The following is a 19,260-nucleotide window of genomic DNA, read 5'->3' on the forward strand; positions in this document are numbered from 1 at the left end:
TCATGCTGTCTTGGGGGCAGCAGCAGGCTTCCTGGCCTGCTTGCCCTTGTTCCAGGACTGGTTAGGTTTCCAGGCCTGTCTGGAATGAGCAACAGTTCCCTCTTGTTTTGAAGCGGAGGAAGTTGATGCTGCTCCTGCCTTGAAATTTCGAAAGGCACGAAAATTAGACTGTTTGGCCTTTGATTTGGCCCTGTCCTGAGGAAGGGTATGACCCTTGCCTCCACTAATGTCAGCAATAATTTCCTTCAAGCCAGGCCCGAATAAGGTCTGCCCCTTGAAAGGAATGTTGAGTAATTTAGACTTTGAAGTCACGTCAGCTGACCAGGATTTAAGCCATAGCGCCCTACGCGCCTGGATGGCGAATCCGGAATTCTTAGCCATTAGTTTAGTCAAATGAACAATGGCATCAGAAACAAATGAGTTAGCTAGCTTAAGCGTTCTAAGCTTGTCAATAATTTCATTCAATGGAGCTGTCTGGATGGCCTCTTCCAGGGCCTCAAACCAGAATGCCGCCACAGCAGTGACAGGCGCAATGCATGCAAGGGGCTGTAAAATAAAACCTTGTTGAATAAACATTTTCTTAAGGAAACCCTCCAATTTTTTATCCATTGGATCTGAAAAAGCACAACTGTCCTCAACCGGGATAGCGGTGCGCTTTGCTAAAGTAGAAACTGCTCCCTCCACCTTAGGGACCATCTGCCATAAGTCCCGTGTAGTGGCGTCTATTGGAAACATTTTTCTAAATATAGGAGGTGGGGAAAAGGGCACACCGGGTCTATCCCACTCCTTGCTAATAATTTCTGTAAGCCTTTTAGGTATAGGAAAAACGTCAGTACACACCGGCACCGCATAGTATCTATCCAGCCTACACAATTTCTCTGGAATTGCAACTGTGTTACAGTCATTCAGAGCAGCTAATACCTTCCCAAGCAATACACGGAGGTTCTCAAGCTTAAATTTAAAATTAGAAATCTCTGAATCAGGTTTCCCCGAGTCAGAGATGTCACCCACAGACTGAAGCTCTCCGTCCTCATGTTCTGCATACTGTGACGCAGTATCAGACATGGCTCTAACAGCATTTGCGCGCTTTGTATCTCTCCTAACCCCAGAGCTATCACGCTTGCCTCTTAATTCAGGCAATCTAGATAATACCTCTGACAGGATATTATTCATGATTGCAGCCATGTCCTGCAAGGTAATCGCTATGGGCGTCCCTGATTTAATTGGCGCCATATTAGCGTGCGTCCCCTGAGCGGGAGGCGAAGGGTCTGACACGTGGGGAGAGTTAGTCGGCATAACTTCCCCCTCGACAGAACCCTCTGGTGATAATTCTTTTATAGATAAAGACTGATCTTTACTGTTTAAGGTGAAATCAATACATTTAGTACACATTCTCCTATGGGGCTCCACCATGGCTTTCAAACATAATGAACAAGTAGGTTCCTCTGTGTCAGACATGTTTAAACAGACTAGCAATGAGACTAGCAAGCTTGGAAAACACTTTAAAACAAGTTTACAAGCAATATAAAAAACTTTACTGCGCCTTTAAGAAACACAAATTTTCCCAAATTTTGAAATAACAGAGAAAAAATGCAGTTACACTAACGAAATTTTTACAGTGTATGTAATAAGTTAGCAGAGCATTGCACCCACTTGCAAATGGATGATTAACCCCTTAATACCAAAAACGGAATAACAAATTACAAAAACGTTTTTTAAACAGTCACAACAACTGCCACAGCTCTACTGTGGCTTTTTACCTCCCTCAATACGACTTTTGAAGCCTTTTGAGCCCTTCAGAGAAGTCCTGGATCATGCAGGAAGAAGCTGGATGTCTGTGTCTGTAATTTTTGCTGTGCAAAAAAAACGCCAAAATAGGCCCCTCCCACTCATATTACAACAGTGGGAAGCCTCAGGGAACTGTTTCTAGGCTAAATTCAAGCCAGCCATGTGGAAAAAACTAGGCCCCAATAAGTTTTACCACCAAACATATATAAAAAATGATTAAACATGCCAGCAAACGTTTTAAAATACACTTTTATAAGAGTATGTATCTCTATTAATAAGCCTGATACCAGTCACTATCACTGCATTTAAGGCTTTACTTACATTACTTCGGTATCAGCAGCATTTTCTAGCAAATTCCATCCCTAGAAAAATATTTTAACTGCACATACCTTATTGCAGGAAAACCTGCATGCTATTCCCCCTCTGAAGTTACCTCACTCCTCAGAATATGTGAGAACAGCAAAGGATCTTAGTTACTTCTGCTAAGATCATAGAAAACGCAGGCAGATTCTTCTTCTAAATACTGCCTGAGATAAACAGTACACTCCGGTACCATTTAAAAATAACAAACTTTTGAAGAAATAAACTAAGTATAAAACACCACAGTCCTCTTACGACCTCCATTTTAGTTGAGAGTTGCAAGAGAATGACTGGATATGGCAGTGAGGGGAGGAGCTGTATAGCAGCTCTGCTGTGGGTGATCCTCTTGCAACTTCCTGTTGGGAAGGAGAATATCCCACAAGTAATGGATGATCCGTGGACTGGATACACTTAACAAGAGAAATTGGGTTTCATGTCACTTAAAAGGGACAGACTAGTCCAGAAATGTTATCCAAGGGAGCATGAGTGAAATTATTTTAATACTGGAAGCATAAATATATGCAAAGAAAGTGAAAAGCAAGATATACTGGGTATGGGAAATCTCAGGAGTTAGAGTGGCATTTCTTTTGGAATTATTTTACATATGTCTGTCAACAAACACACTGTCTTGCTTCTGAAAATGTGTTGTCTGCTATCTTCCAATTCTTGCTTGTTTAGTATAATTTAAACGGATGTGCATTTGTTAATTTATTAATTAACTGCTCATTTAAATATCAATAAAAAAATTCTCATAAATGCCTTTCCCAATAAAGCCTTGCAGTTTATTATTGTATATAATAGTTAGATGTAGAGGTTTAAATTCTGCTTCATTTTTTATGGCAATAAAAGGTTTAAAATGAAAGCGGGGAAAACACTGCAAAATAAAGAAATACTAAGTATTGGAAATTTCTCCTTATTCATAAATCATTGGGAATTTTTTTTTTTTTTTTTAAATATTCCTCATATTCGCATGCCCTCTTTTTTGTAGTTAGTACCTGCTTGTAGTGGTATCACTATGTAATTCGATTAAAAGAAAATAGGGAAGGTTCTGTTTATAGAAAAAATAAAAGTACATAAAAAAAAATTATTACATACCACCTTTTAGTTCACACTGAGGGCAGAAGCTATGCACGTCAATCTACAATAGTGGCAAGTAAGCATAATAAAAAGTGTACATTAAGAAAAAAAGAATTCTTACCAGTCTTATTTGTATGTTGCGAATATCAGGATTATATGTAGTTGCCGATAATGAGTTGTCTATTAACTCTGCCAAGGCGAATGCTTTATAAAGAAAATAAGTTGAAAGTAGTTATTAAAAGTACTAAGTATGACACAGTGATATTGATGTCAAGTTTTAATTTTTACTGATCTCAAGTTCTATACTATACACACACATATATACATATATAGGATACGAGAAGAAAAGACGAGGAACAGGAGAAAGCTGGGATGCCAGGTAGTTTATTCAAACAATAGGTGAGTAGCACTAACACAGGTGTGCAGGGGGTGCTAGAACTGACGCGTTTCGCTCATGCTCACATGCGCTTCATCAGAGATCTACAGGTGTCCACCTGTAGTGGGATTAAATGCTAGGTAATAACCAATGGGGTGAGGATTAGGTAACGCTGATCACATGAGTGCAATTCAAAGAATATAAATAGTGTAAAAAAACATACAAATGTGTGTGCTGATTTCAAAACAAAACCAAATGAATCTAGCAAGCGATCAGTCAGAAAAAATTAACAAAGAGTGAAAAAAGGTTTGTTGTTGGTTAATACTCTAGATCATCAACAATATTTATTTATTTATTTATCATATTATAAAAGGCTAATACATGCTAATAAATTCTAATAAATATTAATAAGTGTTAATAAATACTAATAATAGCCCAGAATGAAAGGTGATATTAAAAACCTCTAAGAGACAAAATGAAAAATTTTTCTAAGAAACTAATGAAATCTAGGGGAATTCTGTTCCTAAGTGGGAGAGCAATGTGATACCATACACTGGGTTAAATTAAAGGGCCAGTCACCAAACTAATAGGTATACTGAGACATTAAGAATTAATTTACTAAAGTTCTAAATGCCTGGAAAAAAAGAAAGCTCTAAAATTGTATTTGTGACTAAAAAAAATGAATTTTTCTTTTTTCAGGTCCCAAAAAAAATGGGGGAACAATAGAAAGAAAATATATACATACATACATGCATACATACATACATATACACATACACACAAACACACACACCTCGTCAGCTATTTTGCAATGAATAAATCAAACAAAAGCAATTTAAATAGCTCATTCAACTGAAAATGCAACTTTTAATGAATTCTGCAGTCTCAATTTTTCAACCCCGAATATAATCTCTCACAACAGCACAAATATGCAAAAAGAAAATTTATGCTTACTTGATAAAATTATTTATTTTTTGACACGATGAGTCCACGGATCATCTTAATTACTAATGGGATATTCACCTCCTGGTCAGCAGGAGGAGGCAAAGAGCACCAGAGCAGAGCTGTTAAATAGCTCCTCCCTTCCCTCCCACTCCAGTCATTCGACCGAAGCTAGGAAGAGAAAGAAAAAGCCAAGGTGCAGAGGTGTCTGAAGTTTACAATAACCCACAACCTGTTTATAAGAACAAATTTATCAGGTAAGCATACATTTTCTTTTCTTTAAGACACAATGAGTCCACGGATCATCTTAATTACTAATGAGATTCAATACCCAAGCTAGAGTACACAGATGATAGGGGAGGGACAAGACAGGGAACCTAAACGGAAGGCACCACTGCTTAAAGAACCTTTCTCCCAAAAACAGCCACAGCCGAGGCAAAAATGTCAAATTTGTAAAACTTTGAAAAAGTGTGAAGAGAGAACCAAGTTGCAACCTTACAAATCTGTTCCACAGAAGCTTCATTTTTGAATGCCCATGAGGAAGCAACAGCTCTCGTGAAAGGAGCCATAACTCTCTCAGGAGGCTTCTATCCAGCAGTCTCATATGCAAAACGTATGATGCTCTTCAGACAAAAAGAAAGAGAAGTAGCAGTAGCTTCCTGTCCCTTGCGTTTTCCTGATAAAACCACAAACAAAGAAGAAGACTAACGAAAGTCCTCAGTCGCCTGCAGGTAAAACTTTAAAGTACGGACCACGTCCAAATGTCTTTCCTTCTTAGAAGAAGGATTAGGACACAAGGAAGGAACAACCATCTCCTGATTAATGTTCCGGTCAGAAACAACCTTAGGAAGAAATCCTAAGTTAGTACGTAAAACTATTTTATCTGAATGGAAATAAGATAAGGAGACTCATACTGAAATGCCGAGAGCTTTGACACTCTCCGAGCAGAAGAAATAAAACTTTCCAAGATAACAACTCAATATTTAAAGGAAAGAATAAGCTCAAACGGAGCCCCTTGAAGAATTCTGAAAACTAAATTCAGACTCCATGGAGGAGTAACTGTTATGAACACAGGCCTGATCCTGACCAAGGCCTGACAAAATGATTGTATATCTGGGAAATCTACCAGACATTTGAGTAACAAAATAGAGAAAGACAGAGATTTTACCCGTTAGGGAACTTGACGATAAACCTTGGAAAAAAGACAAAATTTGATGAATCCTATCTACTCCATGAGTAGTCCATGGATTCACACCAATAGAGATATTTACGCCATATCTTATGATAAACTTGACTAATAACAGGTTTTCGAGACGGAATCATGGTCACAATGACCGAGTCAGAAAAACCCTGCTTGGATAATAAGTATTCAATCCCCAAGCAGTCAGTTTCAGATAAACCAGATTTGTGTGAAGGAGGGGCCCTTGAATTGGAATGTCCTTCCTCAACGGAAGTCTCCAAGGTGGCAGAGATGACATGTCCACCAGATCTGCATACCAAATCCTACAAGGCGAATTCAGTGCTATGAGGATCACCGAAGCCCTCTCCTGCTTCATTCGAGCAATGGCCCGAGGAAGAAAAGCAAACGGAGGAAAAAAGCTTGAGAACACATTCGGATGGAGTTCCCACTTCCCTGGATGAAAGGACTGCCTGTGCAGGAAATCCGCCCAAATGTTTCACCCCTTGGATGTAGCTCGCCAACAGGCAGCAAGATTGGGCCTCCGCCCACTGAATTATTTTGGATACCTCTGTCATCGCTAAGTAACTCCTGGTTCCTCCCTGATGATTGATGTAAGCCACTGACGTCATTTTGATCGACTGAAACCTGATAAACTGGACCGAGGCTAACTGAGGCCAGGCCAGAAGAACATGGTAGATTGCTCTCAGCTCCAGAATGTTTATAGGAAGAAAAGACTCTGGCTGAGTCCAAACCCCCTGAGCCTTTAGGGAGCCCCAGACTGCTCCACAGAAGGCTGGCGTCTGTTGTTACAAACACCCAAGATGGTGTGCGAAAGCAGGTTCCCTGGGAGAGATGATCCAGAGATAACCACCACTGAAGAGAATCCCTTGTCTCCTGCTCCAGTAGTATTTGAGGAGACAAATCTGTATAATTTCCGATCCATTGCCTGAGCATGCTTAACTGCAGAGATCTGAGATGGAACCGAGCAATGTCCATTGCCGTCACCATCAGCCCGATAACCTCCATGCACTGAGCCACTGAAGGCCGAGGAGTGGACTGAATCACTAAACAAGTATCGATAATCTCTGATTTCCTGACATTACGTCAGAAAAATTGTCATTGTTATGGAATCTATTATGGTTCCCAAGAAAGTTACCCTTGTCATGGGACTAAGGAACTCTTTTCCAAATTTACCTTCCACCCGTAAGACCACGGGAAGGATAACACCAAGTCAGTTTGAAATCTTGTTAGCTGTAAGGATAGCGCATGGACTAGACTGTCGTCCAGATAGGACACCACTGCAATGCCCCGTAACAGAAGCACCGCCAACAGCGCTCCCAGAGCCTTTGTAAAAACTCTGAGAGCTGTGGCAAGAGCGAAAAGAAGAGCCACAAAGTGGAAACGCGTCCTTTAAATCCACTGTTGTCATAAATCAACCCTCTTGGATCAAGGGAAGAATGGAACGAATAGTTGCCATCTTGAAGGACGGTACACTAAGAAAATCTGTTTAGACTCTTGAGATCTAAAAAGTGGTCTGAAGGTTCCCTCTTTTTTGGGAACCACAAACCGATTGGTATAAACAAAACCAGACCCAGTACCTGTATTGGAACTGGAACAATCATTCCAAGGTCTGAGGTGTCTCTTACGCAGTGTAAGAACGCCTCTCCTTTTGTCTGATCTGCAGATAATCTTGAAAGCAGAAACCTGCCTCTTGGAGGAAAACTCTTGAACTCTAATTTGAATCCCTGGGGCACTATTTTCTATTGCCCAGAGATTCTGAACATCTCGATCCCAAGCCCGAGCGAAGACTGAAAGTCTGCCCCCTACAAGATCCGATCCCGGATCGGGGGCATGTCCGTCATGCTGTCTTTGATTCAACAGCAGGTTATTTAGATCTTTCTTTTTTTTCTTTTTCTTTTTCTTTTTTAAATTCTTTAAAATTTCAAAGGAGATTATTTCCGTCAAGCCAGGTTCCAACAAGGTCTTTCCCTTGTATGGAATCACTAAAAGCTTAGACTTAGAGCATACATCCAAAGAACAAGGTTCTAACCATAAGGCTCTGTGAGCTGGAACAGAGAAACCTGAAATCTATGCTCCCAGTTTGATAACTTGAAGGGAAGAATTTGAAACAAAGGAATTAGCCAATTTGAAAGCTTATATCCTATCCTGGAGTTTATCCAGGGGAGTTTCTGACTTGGTAGCATCAAACAACGCATCAAACCAATATGCCGGCGCACTAGTGACGGCAGTAAAGTAAAAAGCTGGTTGCCTTGGAAACCCTGGTGTACATACCCATTCTAATTTGTTGTCCATAGGACCTTTGAAAAACCCAACTCTCCTCTAAGGGTAGTAGATCTGTAAAATTGTAAGCACAAGAGAGGCGCCCAAATGTGTGTATCTGTGAGGATATTGACTTGTCAGTATATTTATGAAAATCTTAGCAGTGTTATCCAAATAATATATATAAGTTTATGGCAGGGTTATAAACACAAAACAAAGAAATAGAAACCCTTATCAACCATGCACCTACTAGACCATACAATTAATATAAATATCTGAATTCTTTTATTTAGTTAATTTCCATAAACATATTGAAGTATATTTGCAATAAAAGGAAATGAAACAAAATTTATATGCGTTAAAACCAACTCTTAAGATATGCTATCCTTCTTACAAAACCCAGAAAAATATACCTTCACAATTTAGCCTTATTTATTTAACACAATGGGATTAAAACCTTTAACATCCAAGCAATACAATTCTAAACTGTGCTCTTTCAACAATAGGATAATATATATATATTCTGCTATTTAACTGCAATTTATCCTAATACAGAATTAACTTACAATATCAGAACTTTCACAGATGATTTACTTAGCAAATCAGATACAGATTTAAACAATATATATAATATATAGGCTGTGATTACCAATTTAAAATACAATTTATTTATTTGACTCTGCCAGGCTCAGCAATAGTAATTGTTTACTTTAAATGCTTGCATACAAATAGGTAGGCTAAGAGCTATCTAGGACAATGGCACACAGTTTAAAAATATAATCTGCTCTTTAAATCTATTAACTGTAAAGGCTATACCTATGACTTATCTTACAGTAAAACTTTTTTATACATCACCCAAATAACAGCAATCCAGTTTCCAATTTTTGCAACGGATCCAATTTCACACCTCATATAAAATAAGTGTAATTGCAATGGAATAGGAGAAATATGGCCCACTTTGTTTTTATAGTTTGACTGTGTCCCACGCAAAACAGTTTCAGTCAGTTACAAAACTCTGTAGACCAGTGTGTCTCTTTCCTTCTGCATCAACTTATTAGTTTAATCATTGGTGTGAAATATGGGTGGCCCTTCGAAAACCTTGTCCCTCTATTGGATAACTGGATATCCCATTTCCAACAGCCAAAAATCTTTCTGGCTGTAATTCTCTCGTGGCAACACCGGGTGGCAGCATACAGTACAACATAGCAATACAATACAGCGTTTCTGAACTTTTTTTTTTTAAACAACTTAATTATTTTCATAAAGTGGTTATTTAATCAGATTACACTCTCTGCATTAAATATATATAACCCCAATAACAGATGGTTAATATTAGGTTATTTTTTCTGATTATTCTGATACCAAATATGTTCTATTATTAACATTTTATTATATTAAGGTAATTTAATACTGCTAGTTATTAGCTTAAAATGCATTATAATTTTATCAGTATTCTGGCATTTCTTTGCAAATAACAGCTTATTTTTATATCTCCAGATTGGTAGTATTTAAAACTCCTGATATTCTGCATTCACCCAGATATAGTATGTGACATTTCTGTGTGTTTCTTCCTGAATACATAAATCCCGTTTATGTAGATCTGAAATAAAAATAAATGTTAATGATCACTTCTCTTCAGGTCCATAAACATCTATTCATGTTATTAAACACACAGAGGCTAAGATATTCATGCTTTCAAAATATACACATATATACATATATACATATATATATATATATATATATATATATATATGTAGAAATCTAAAAAGACAAGCGCACAGAGACACCTCTCATAGTGCAGATCAATTTGGTTTATTTACACAAACATTTAAAATACAAGATAAGTAGTGGAAGGTATTCCTTACTCACAAATATGACCTCAATCGAAATGAGGTAAGATAAGGCAATTGGATACTCAAAGTGTCCCCACTTATAACCTGGAAAACGCCGGGCTGTACAGGCAGTCCTCAAATCTCTATTTCGTAGATGAGGCTTAGTATTATTTTCTCCGGTAATAGTGGTCACAGTTCCTCATATGCTTGTTAGCAATCACAGATGAACTTGGGTAAATATAGCACAATCTGCTCTATTCAGAGCTGTAGAATACCGCTATGCTTCTCTTGTAATGCTTGAAGAGAGCTCTCGGCGTGTCTGTCGGCAGTGACGAAGCGGTTGTTTACCGTGAAACGCGTAAGGCCACGCCCACCTTACGTCACTGCCGACAGACACGCCGAGAGCTCTCTTTAAGCATTACAAGAGAAGCATAGTGTGGGGACACTTTGAGTATCCAATTGCCTTATCTTACCTCATTTCGATTGAGGTCATATTTGTGAGTAAGGAATACCTTCCACTACTTATCTTGTATTTTAAATGTTTGTGTAAATAAACCAAATTGATCTGCACTATGAGAGGTGTCTCTGTGCGCTTGTCTTTTTAGATTTCTACAGCTGTACTACATCACTCAATCAGAACCTTGGGTGTTTCCTTGACGAGCTGCACTGAAATCATCTCCCTGCACATTTTTCACAGGAATATCATCAGAAGGATAAGACTGTCTTTTTTTAAATTCTAAATTATTCTCTAATTGTTTCAAAATTATTTTATTATGTTTTTTATGTTTTTTACTTTATATTTCATGTATATCTGAACATTTTAGATAGAATCAAATATAGGCTCACTTTCCACTGACAATAGTGATTAATTTTCAGGTTGTTTATTATAACACACTTGAAATTAGATCAGTTTCTAGAGAAACAATAGAACTATTAAGTTAATCTATTGTATTTTCTACAACTACATTTAACTAGTACAATCATTTTATTACTAGTACATATAAGTGTGCGCAACTTTTCTTTTATTTTCTAAAGGCAGGATTCACTAGTTGAGTCCTCTTTTGGAATTTAAATTAATTCATATATATATATATATATATACACATATATACACACACATCTCATGTCCATTAAAACATATACAGTTGTTTTGAAATCATAATGTAAGCCATGTGCCTTCACTGTGCTGTATGTTAAGAGTCACACCTTAGCATTTGTCTGTGTTTTCTCTGTGTTATCTTAATCACCACATCTGGTATTTCCCAGGGTTAGTACTCGCACAGCATGAGCCACTCAAATAAATCTGTGCTAATTACCCGTCCCTTTTGAAAAATGCCTGTATTTTTCACATCTCCTCAGACGGATCGGCATCTTCCTTGGAGGAAACCAATATATGGGAATGTATCCTGCTCTAAGTATCAGCATGTTGTCATTTAACATTTGTTCCCAGGCAATCATGCAGAGGGTTAAAGAAACTGTGTTATATTTCAGTGTCTTGCTAAATTATACAATTGCATAATTTAGCATATTGAGTGTGTGAGATCTCCCAGAAACAAACCTTTGTCTACAGACCATGTGCACATCCACAGATTTATTAAATAAAGATAAATATACTTCTATATATTATTTATTGTCATTTAACATTTGTTCCCAGGCAATCATGCAGAGGGTTAAAGAAACCGTGTTATATTTCAGTGTCTTGCTAAATTATACAATTGCATAATTTAGCATATTGAGTGTGTGAGATCTCCCAGAAACAAACCTTTGTCTACAGACCATGTGCACATCCACAGATTTATTAAATAAAGATAAATATACTTCTATATATTATTTAATAATATTTCAAATACCTTGACAGACTTATAACAGCAACTATATTATTTATTATATAATATTAGTTGCTGTTATAAGTCAATATCCTCACAGATACACACATTTGGGAGCCTCTCTTGTGCTTACAATTTTACAGATCTACTACCCAGCAGCGGAGGAAGGGAGAGAGCAGCCTGAACATTGATGCATCATTCATATTGGTGAAAGAAATTTCACAGTTTGGACTTATCTACAAGACTCTATAAAGGACATTTGTATGATATTATATATGTGACACAAGTCACTTTTAGGCCCATTTTTACATTGTTTTTATTCATTTTATCAATAGGTAATCTAATCATATATTTGTTTTTAAAATTGTATATATATCCCCACAGCGCCCTCTTGTGGTTCTAGTTTGAGCTTCACAATATTTTTGTCTCCTCTAAGGGTATAGCAGTTCTCTTAGCTAAGCTGGAAACTACTCCATCCTGAGTCGGCTATGGGAAACATCATATTAAATATAGGGAATGTGGTTTCTTCCATTGCTTATAACTTACTGGACGCACTAGAATAGATAACACCATTCGTAATAGCCACTACTGAATCAATCACCCTAAATGATTGAAAATAATTCCTCTAGAAATGTTGTCTACCACGTGGTAAAAAACATAATTTATGTAAGAACTTACCTGATAAATTCATTTCTTTCATATTGGCAAGAGTCCACGAGCTAGTGACGTATGGGATATACAATCCTACCAGGAGGGGCAAAGTTTCCCAAACCTCAAAATGCCTATAAATACACCCCTCACCACACCCACAATTCAGTTTAACGAATAGCCAAGTAAAGAAAGGAGTAAAAAGCATCAACAAAGGAATTTGGAAATAATTCTGCTTTATACAAAAAAATCATAACCACCATAAATAAGGGGGTGGGCCTCATGGACTCTTGCCAATATGAAAGAAATTAATTTATCAGGTAAGTTCTTACATAAATTATGTTTTTTTTCATGTAATTGGCAAGAGTCCATGAGCTAGTGACGTATTGGATAGCAATATCCAAGATGTGGAACTCCACGCAAGAGTCACTAGAGAGTGATGGGAAAAAATAAAAACAGCCATCTTCCTCTGAAAAAATTAATCCACAACCCAAAATATAAAAGTTTATTCTCATAAATGAAAGGAAAAAAACAAATCAAAAGAAGAAGAATCAAACTGAAACAGCTGCCTGAAGAACCTTTCTACCAAAAACTGCTTCCGAAGAAGCAAATACATCAAAACGGTAGAATTTAGTAAATGTATGCAAAGAAGACCAAGTTGATGCTTTGCAAATCTGATCAACTGAAGCTTCATTCTTAAAAGCCCACGAAGTAGAGACTGATCTAGTAGAATGAGCTGTAATTCTCTGAGGCAGGGCTTGACCCGACTCCAAATAGGCTAGATGAATCAAAAAATTTAACCACAAAGCCAAGTAAACATCAGAAGCCTTCTGACCTTTCCTAGAACCAGAAAATATCACAAATAGACTAGAAGTCTTCCTGAAATCTTTAGTAGCTTCAACATATTTCAAAGCTCTTACCACATCCAAAGAATGTAAGCATCTCTCCAAAGAATTCTTAGGATTAGGACACAAGGAAGGGACAACAATTTCTCTATTAATGTTGTTAGAATTCACAACCTTAGGTAAGAATTTAAATGAAGTCTGCAAAACCGCCTTATCCTGATGAAAAAATCAGAAAAGGAGATTCACAAGAGAGAGCGGATAATTCAGAAACTCTTCTAGCAGAAGAGATGACCAAAAGAAACAATACTTTCCAAGAAAGTAGTTTAATGTCCAAAGAATGCATAGGCTCAAACGGAAGAGCCTGTAAAGCCTTCAAAACTAAATTAAGACTCCAAGGAGGAGAGATTGATTTAATGACAGGCTTGAACCAACAATGAATATCAGGAAGTTTAGCAATCTTTCTATGAAATAAAACCGAAAGAGCAGAGATTTGTCCTTTCAAGGAACTTGCAGACAAACCTTTATCCAAACCATCCTGAAGAAACTGTAAAATTCTATTTATTCTAAAAGAATGGCAAGAGAATTTATGAGAAGAACACCATGAAATGTAAGTCTTCCAAACTCAACAATAAATCTTTCTAGAAACAGATTTACAAGCCTGCAACATAGTATTAATCACTGAGTCAGAGAAACCTCTATGACTAAGCACTAAGCGTTCAATTCCCATACCTTCAAATTTAATGATTTGAGATCCTGATGGAAAAACGGACCTTGAGATAGAAGGTCTGACCTTAGTGGAAGTGGCCAAGGTTGGCAACTGGACATCCGAACAAGATCTGTATACCAAAACCTGTGAGGCCATTCTGGAGCTACCAGCAGCACAAACAATTGCTCCATGATGATCTTGGAGATCACTCTTGGAAGAAGAACTAGAGGCGGGAAAATATAAGCAGGTTGATAACACCAAGGAAGTGTCAATGCATCCATTGCTTCCGCCTGAGGATCCCTAGACCTGGACAGGTAGCTGGGAAGTTTTTTGTTTAGATGATATGCCATCAGATCTATTTCTGGAAGTCCCCACATCTGAACAATTTGAGAAAACACATCTGGGTGGAGAGACCATTCTCCCGGATGTAAAGTCTGATGACTGAGGTAATCCGCTTTCCAATTGTCTATACCTGTGATATGAACCGCAGAAATTAGACAGGAGCTGGATTCCGCCCAAACAAGTATCCGAGATACTTTTTTCATAGCTTGAGGACTGCGAGTCCCACCCTGATGATTGACATATGCCACAGTTGTGACGTTGTCTGTCTGAAAACAAATGAACGGTTATCTCTTCAACAGAGGCAAAAATTGAAGAGCCCTGAGAATCGCACGGAGTTCCAAAATATTGATTGGTAATCTCGCCTCTTGAGATTTCCACACTCCTTGTGCTGTCAGAGATCCCCAAACAGCTCCCCAACCTGAAAGACTTGCATCTGTTGTGATCACAGTCCAGGTTGGACGAACGTAAGAGGCCCCTAGAATTATACGATGGTGATCTAACCACCAAGTCAGAGAAAGTCGAACATTGGGATATAAGGATATTAATTGTGATATCCTTGTATAATCCCTGCACCATTGGTTCAGCATACAAAGCTGGAGAGGTCTCATATGAAAACAAGCAAAGGGGATCGCGTCCGATGCTGCAGTCATGAGACCTAAAACTTCCATGCACATAGCTACTGAAAGGAATGACTGAGACTGAAGGTTCCGACAGGCTGCAACCAATTTCAAACGGCTCTTGTCTGTAAGAGACATGGACACTGAATCTATATGGAAACCTAAAAAGGTTACCCTTGTCTGAAGAACTTTTTGGTAAATTGATCCTCCAACCATGTCTTCGAAGAAACAACACTAGTTGATTCGTGTGAGATTCTGCAGAACGTAAAGACTGAGCGAGTACCAAGATATTGTCCAAATAAGGAAATACGTTGCGCATGCGCAAAACTTTAGCAAAGAGGATGCTTGCACAGAGACTTCCAGCTGTTTTGTTGGGTTCCAAGATATCGGAGTACGAGACGGTTCAGAAAGGAACCTTGAAATTGAAGGGCAGTGCGGACCTGGGACTGGGGAAGAAAAAGAAGAAAAACGACAAAGAGAAAGATAAAATGATGCAACAAATTATGACCAGCACGAAAAATGAAGAGGAGAAAAAGAAGCCAGGGTTGGACAAAAGGACCCCTGTACAACTAGTTTTTGAAAAGATGCAGGAAAAGAGACAAATGGAACGAATTCTAAAGAAAGCTACCAAAACTCACATGCAAAGGGTGGAGGATTTTAATCAGCATTTGGATACGCTCACTGAACATTCATTATTAAGTTTTAAATGCCAATATTCATTCTCTTTCTAAAAAAACAATAACAGATACCTTCATTGTGATTAGTTTTGGGAGGCCACATGCAATAACATTTCTATGTAAACTGTCTGAAGTCTTATCTTGCAGGAAGAAAACCAATGAAGATAGAAGGCTTCTCACCTTTCCTTCCAGTATAGATTGTTGTTTTTCAGGTGTCTTCAGGACTGATCTAAGCTATGATGGTGGCGTTGGACAAATTAAATAAGTATAACGTATCACAATGGAGATGTAAAATGGTGCATTAGGCCAAAATAATATATATATATATATAGCATAAAGGGGTAAATAATAATATAGGACAAGCAACATAAGTGTAAGTAAGGGTGCAAGTGGGATGATGCAATGATAGAGGCACATCCCAACTTGAAGTTAATAACTGTGAATGTGGTTTCTACTGCAGATGGAGTGTTGTAGTATGAAGTAAATATATGCCTGGTTTTAATCTCTTTTCATTCCTTTGAGGGTCTTGGAAAAAAACAAAGTGGTTCAAAGAGAGACGATTGGTAAAGCAAAAGCAAGGACCAGATGCCAAAAGATGACAACAAAGAACTTCAGTGAACCATTATAACTTTTGTTTTACAGGCACAATTCACACTTTATTAATAAATATTTTACTACACGCATACCCATCTAGTGTACCCACACTCACACATTAATTTTTCCCAATTTTTAAGACCATTGTATAAATGTTGCTAATGGGGTTTATCATAGGATTTTGTGTTTCTATGTATAATATTAAATGCATTTTATTTAATGAATTGTATAAAGTTAGACTAGGAATTGACAGTCCTAGGAAAGAACAGAAGAGCTCATATCGCCGAGTCCTAAGGGATGGTGGGAGAATTTTTCCTGTAAGGTTTTCGCTCCCACTGTGTTCTTCTGTACTAGTGGGTATAACTAGAAAACGGGGCAACAAAGGAGAAGAAAAAGTGAGGGAATGTTGTGACATAGCTTACTGACCTAGCTGTTATTAAAATCCCTTCCCCCTAGTTACACTTTTCTCTCTGAACTAAAGACACTCCCAGTGGCCTTTGACAGGCATTTGATAGGCCACTCCCTATTGAATTATGGTATAGAAGGCTGGAGCACTCTCTCTCTCTCTTCTTATCTTGGGCATGCTGTAAAGATGGCCAATGGTGAACCCTCTGAAGAAATGTGGCTAAGTATATTCCTATGATTATTTTAGCAGTGTTGGACAAACTGGGGTTATTGTAGTAAAGTTGCCCTGTCTTAAAGGTGGACTGTGTTGCTGTAAAATAGATGTGTATATATACCTGTAAATATTTATCTTATTATTAACATATATTGATTCCAAATAAACTGTTTGGAAAAAAATGGAGACCCTCTCATGGAGTTTATTTAACAACTTATTTGTATTGGTTTAGTGGTATTACCATAGAGATGACTAATTTAGAATTATATTTAGTAGAAAGTAAAGATATTTTAAATTAATAAATAACCACACCCCGCTCTCTGATTACAGAGAGTAAAAAATTTTTGAAGCTGTTGCTAGGCCAAAAAGGAGGAGCAAAAAATTTGGTAATGCTTGTCTAGAAAAGAGAATCTCAGGAACTGATAGTGATCTGGATGAATCAGAATATGAAGATATGCATCCTGTAAGTCTATTGTGGACATATAATACCCTTGCTGAACAAAAGGCAGAATAGTCCTTATAGTCACCATTTTGAAAGTTGGTACCCTTACATATCAATTCAAAATCTTTATATCCAAAACTGGTCTGAATTCATTTTCTTTCTTTGGAACAATAAATAGATATGAATAAAACCCCAGACCCTGTTCCTGAAACGGAACTGGCATGATTACCCCTGACAACTCCAGGTCTGAAATACACTTCAGGAAAAGCCTGAGCCTTTACTGGGTTTACCGGAATGCGTGAGAGAGAAAATCTTCTCACAGGCGGTCTTACTCTGAATCCTATTCTGTACCCCTGAGAGACAATACTCTGAATTCAATGATTTTGGACCGAATTGATTCAAACATCTCTGAAACATTTTAATCTGCCCCCTACCAGCTGAGCTGGAATGAGGGACGCACCTTCATGTGGACTTGGGGGCTGGTTTTGATCTCTTAAATGGCTTGGATTTATTCCAATTTGAAGAAGGCTTCCAATTGGAAGCAGATTCCCTGGGGGAAGGATTAGGTTTCTGTTCCTTATGTCGAAAGGAACGAAAATGGTTAAAAGCTTTAGATTTACCCTTAGGTTTTTTATCCTGAGGCAAAAAAACTCCCTTCCCCCCAGTAACAGTTGAAATTATTGAATCCAACTGAGAACCAAATCATTTATTACCTTGGAAAGAAAGAGATAGCAATCTGGACTTAGAAGTCATATCAGCATTCCAAGATTTAAGCCACACAGCTCTTCTAGATAAAATAGCTAAAGACATAGATTTAACATAAATTCTGATAAAATCAAAAATGGCATCACAAATGAAATTATTAGCATGTTGAATCAACTTAACAATGCTAGACAAATCAGGATCCGATACTTGTTGCGCTAAAGTATCCAACCAAAAAGTTGAAGCAGCTGCAACATCAACCAAAGAAATTGCAGGCCTAATAAGATGACCTGAATATATATAAGCTTTCCTTAGATAAGATTCACGTTTCCTATCTAAAGGATCTTTAAAAGAAGTACTATCTTCCGTAGGAATAGTAGTACATTTAGCAAGAGTAGAGATAGCCCCATCAACTTTGGGGATCTTTACCCAAAACTCCAATCTAACTTATGGCAAAGGATACCATTTTTTAAACCTTGAAGAAGGAATAAAAGAAGTACCAGGCTTATTCCATTCCTTAGAAATCATATCAGAAATAGCATCAGGAACTGGAAAAACCTCTGGAATAACCAAAGGAAGTTTATAAACAGAGTTTAAACGTTTACTAGTTTTAATATCAAGAGGACTAGTTTCCTCCATATCCAATGTAATCAACACTTCTTTTAACAAAGAACGAATATACTCCAATTTAAATAAGAGGATTTATCAGTGTCAATATCTGAGGCAGGATCTTCTGAATCAGATAGATCCTCATCATAGAAGGATAATTCAGTATGTTGCTGGTCATTTTAAATTTCATCAACCTTATGAGAAGTTTTAAAAGACCGTTAACGCTTATTAGAAGGCGGAATGGCAGACAAAGCCTTCTGAATAGAATCAGAAATAAATTATTTTAAATTTACAGGTATATCTTGTGCATTAGATGTTGAGGGAACAGCAACAGGTAATGAACTACTACTGATGGATATATTTTCTGCATGTAAAAGTTTATCATGACAACTATTACAAACCACAGCTGGAGATATAATCACCACAAGTTTACAACAAATGCACTTAGCTTTGGTAGAACTGTTATCTGGCAGCAGGGATCCAACAGGGAATTCTGAGACAGGATCAGATTGAGACATCTTGCAAATGTAAGAGAAAAAAAAAAACATATAAAGCAAAATTATCAATTTCCTTATATGGCAGTTTCAGGAATGGGAAAAATGCAAACAGAACAGCCCTCTGACATAGAAAAAAGCAGGAGGCAAAACGGAATAAAAATAATAATGAAAATATTTGGCGCCAAGTATGACGCACAAGAAACAGAAAAATATTTTTTGGCGCCAAAAACGTCCGGAAACGACACACTCGCGTCATAGATGACCCAACCCTGTGAAAGGACCCGGCATCAACTAAGAT

General features: G+C 37.6%; 1 protein-coding gene across 1 annotated transcript in view; it reads right to left on the minus strand.

The window, feature by feature from the left end:
- Positions 1-19,260, minus strand: part of SMCHD1 (structural maintenance of chromosomes flexible hinge domain containing 1) — a 1,770,687-nt gene that overhangs the window by 1,652,419 nt on the left and 99,008 nt on the right. The window contains exon 4 of the mRNA XM_053715865.1: positions 3,347-3,429. Coding sequence (XP_053571840.1) covers positions 3,347-3,429 — 83 coding nt within the window. The remainder of the gene's footprint in view (positions 1-3,346; positions 3,430-19,260) is intronic.

The sequence above is a fragment of the Bombina bombina genome, chromosome 5 (assembly GCF_027579735.1).
Source record: "Bombina bombina isolate aBomBom1 chromosome 5, aBomBom1.pri, whole genome shotgun sequence".
Lineage (NCBI taxonomy): Eukaryota > Metazoa > Chordata > Amphibia > Anura > Bombinatoridae > Bombina > Bombina bombina.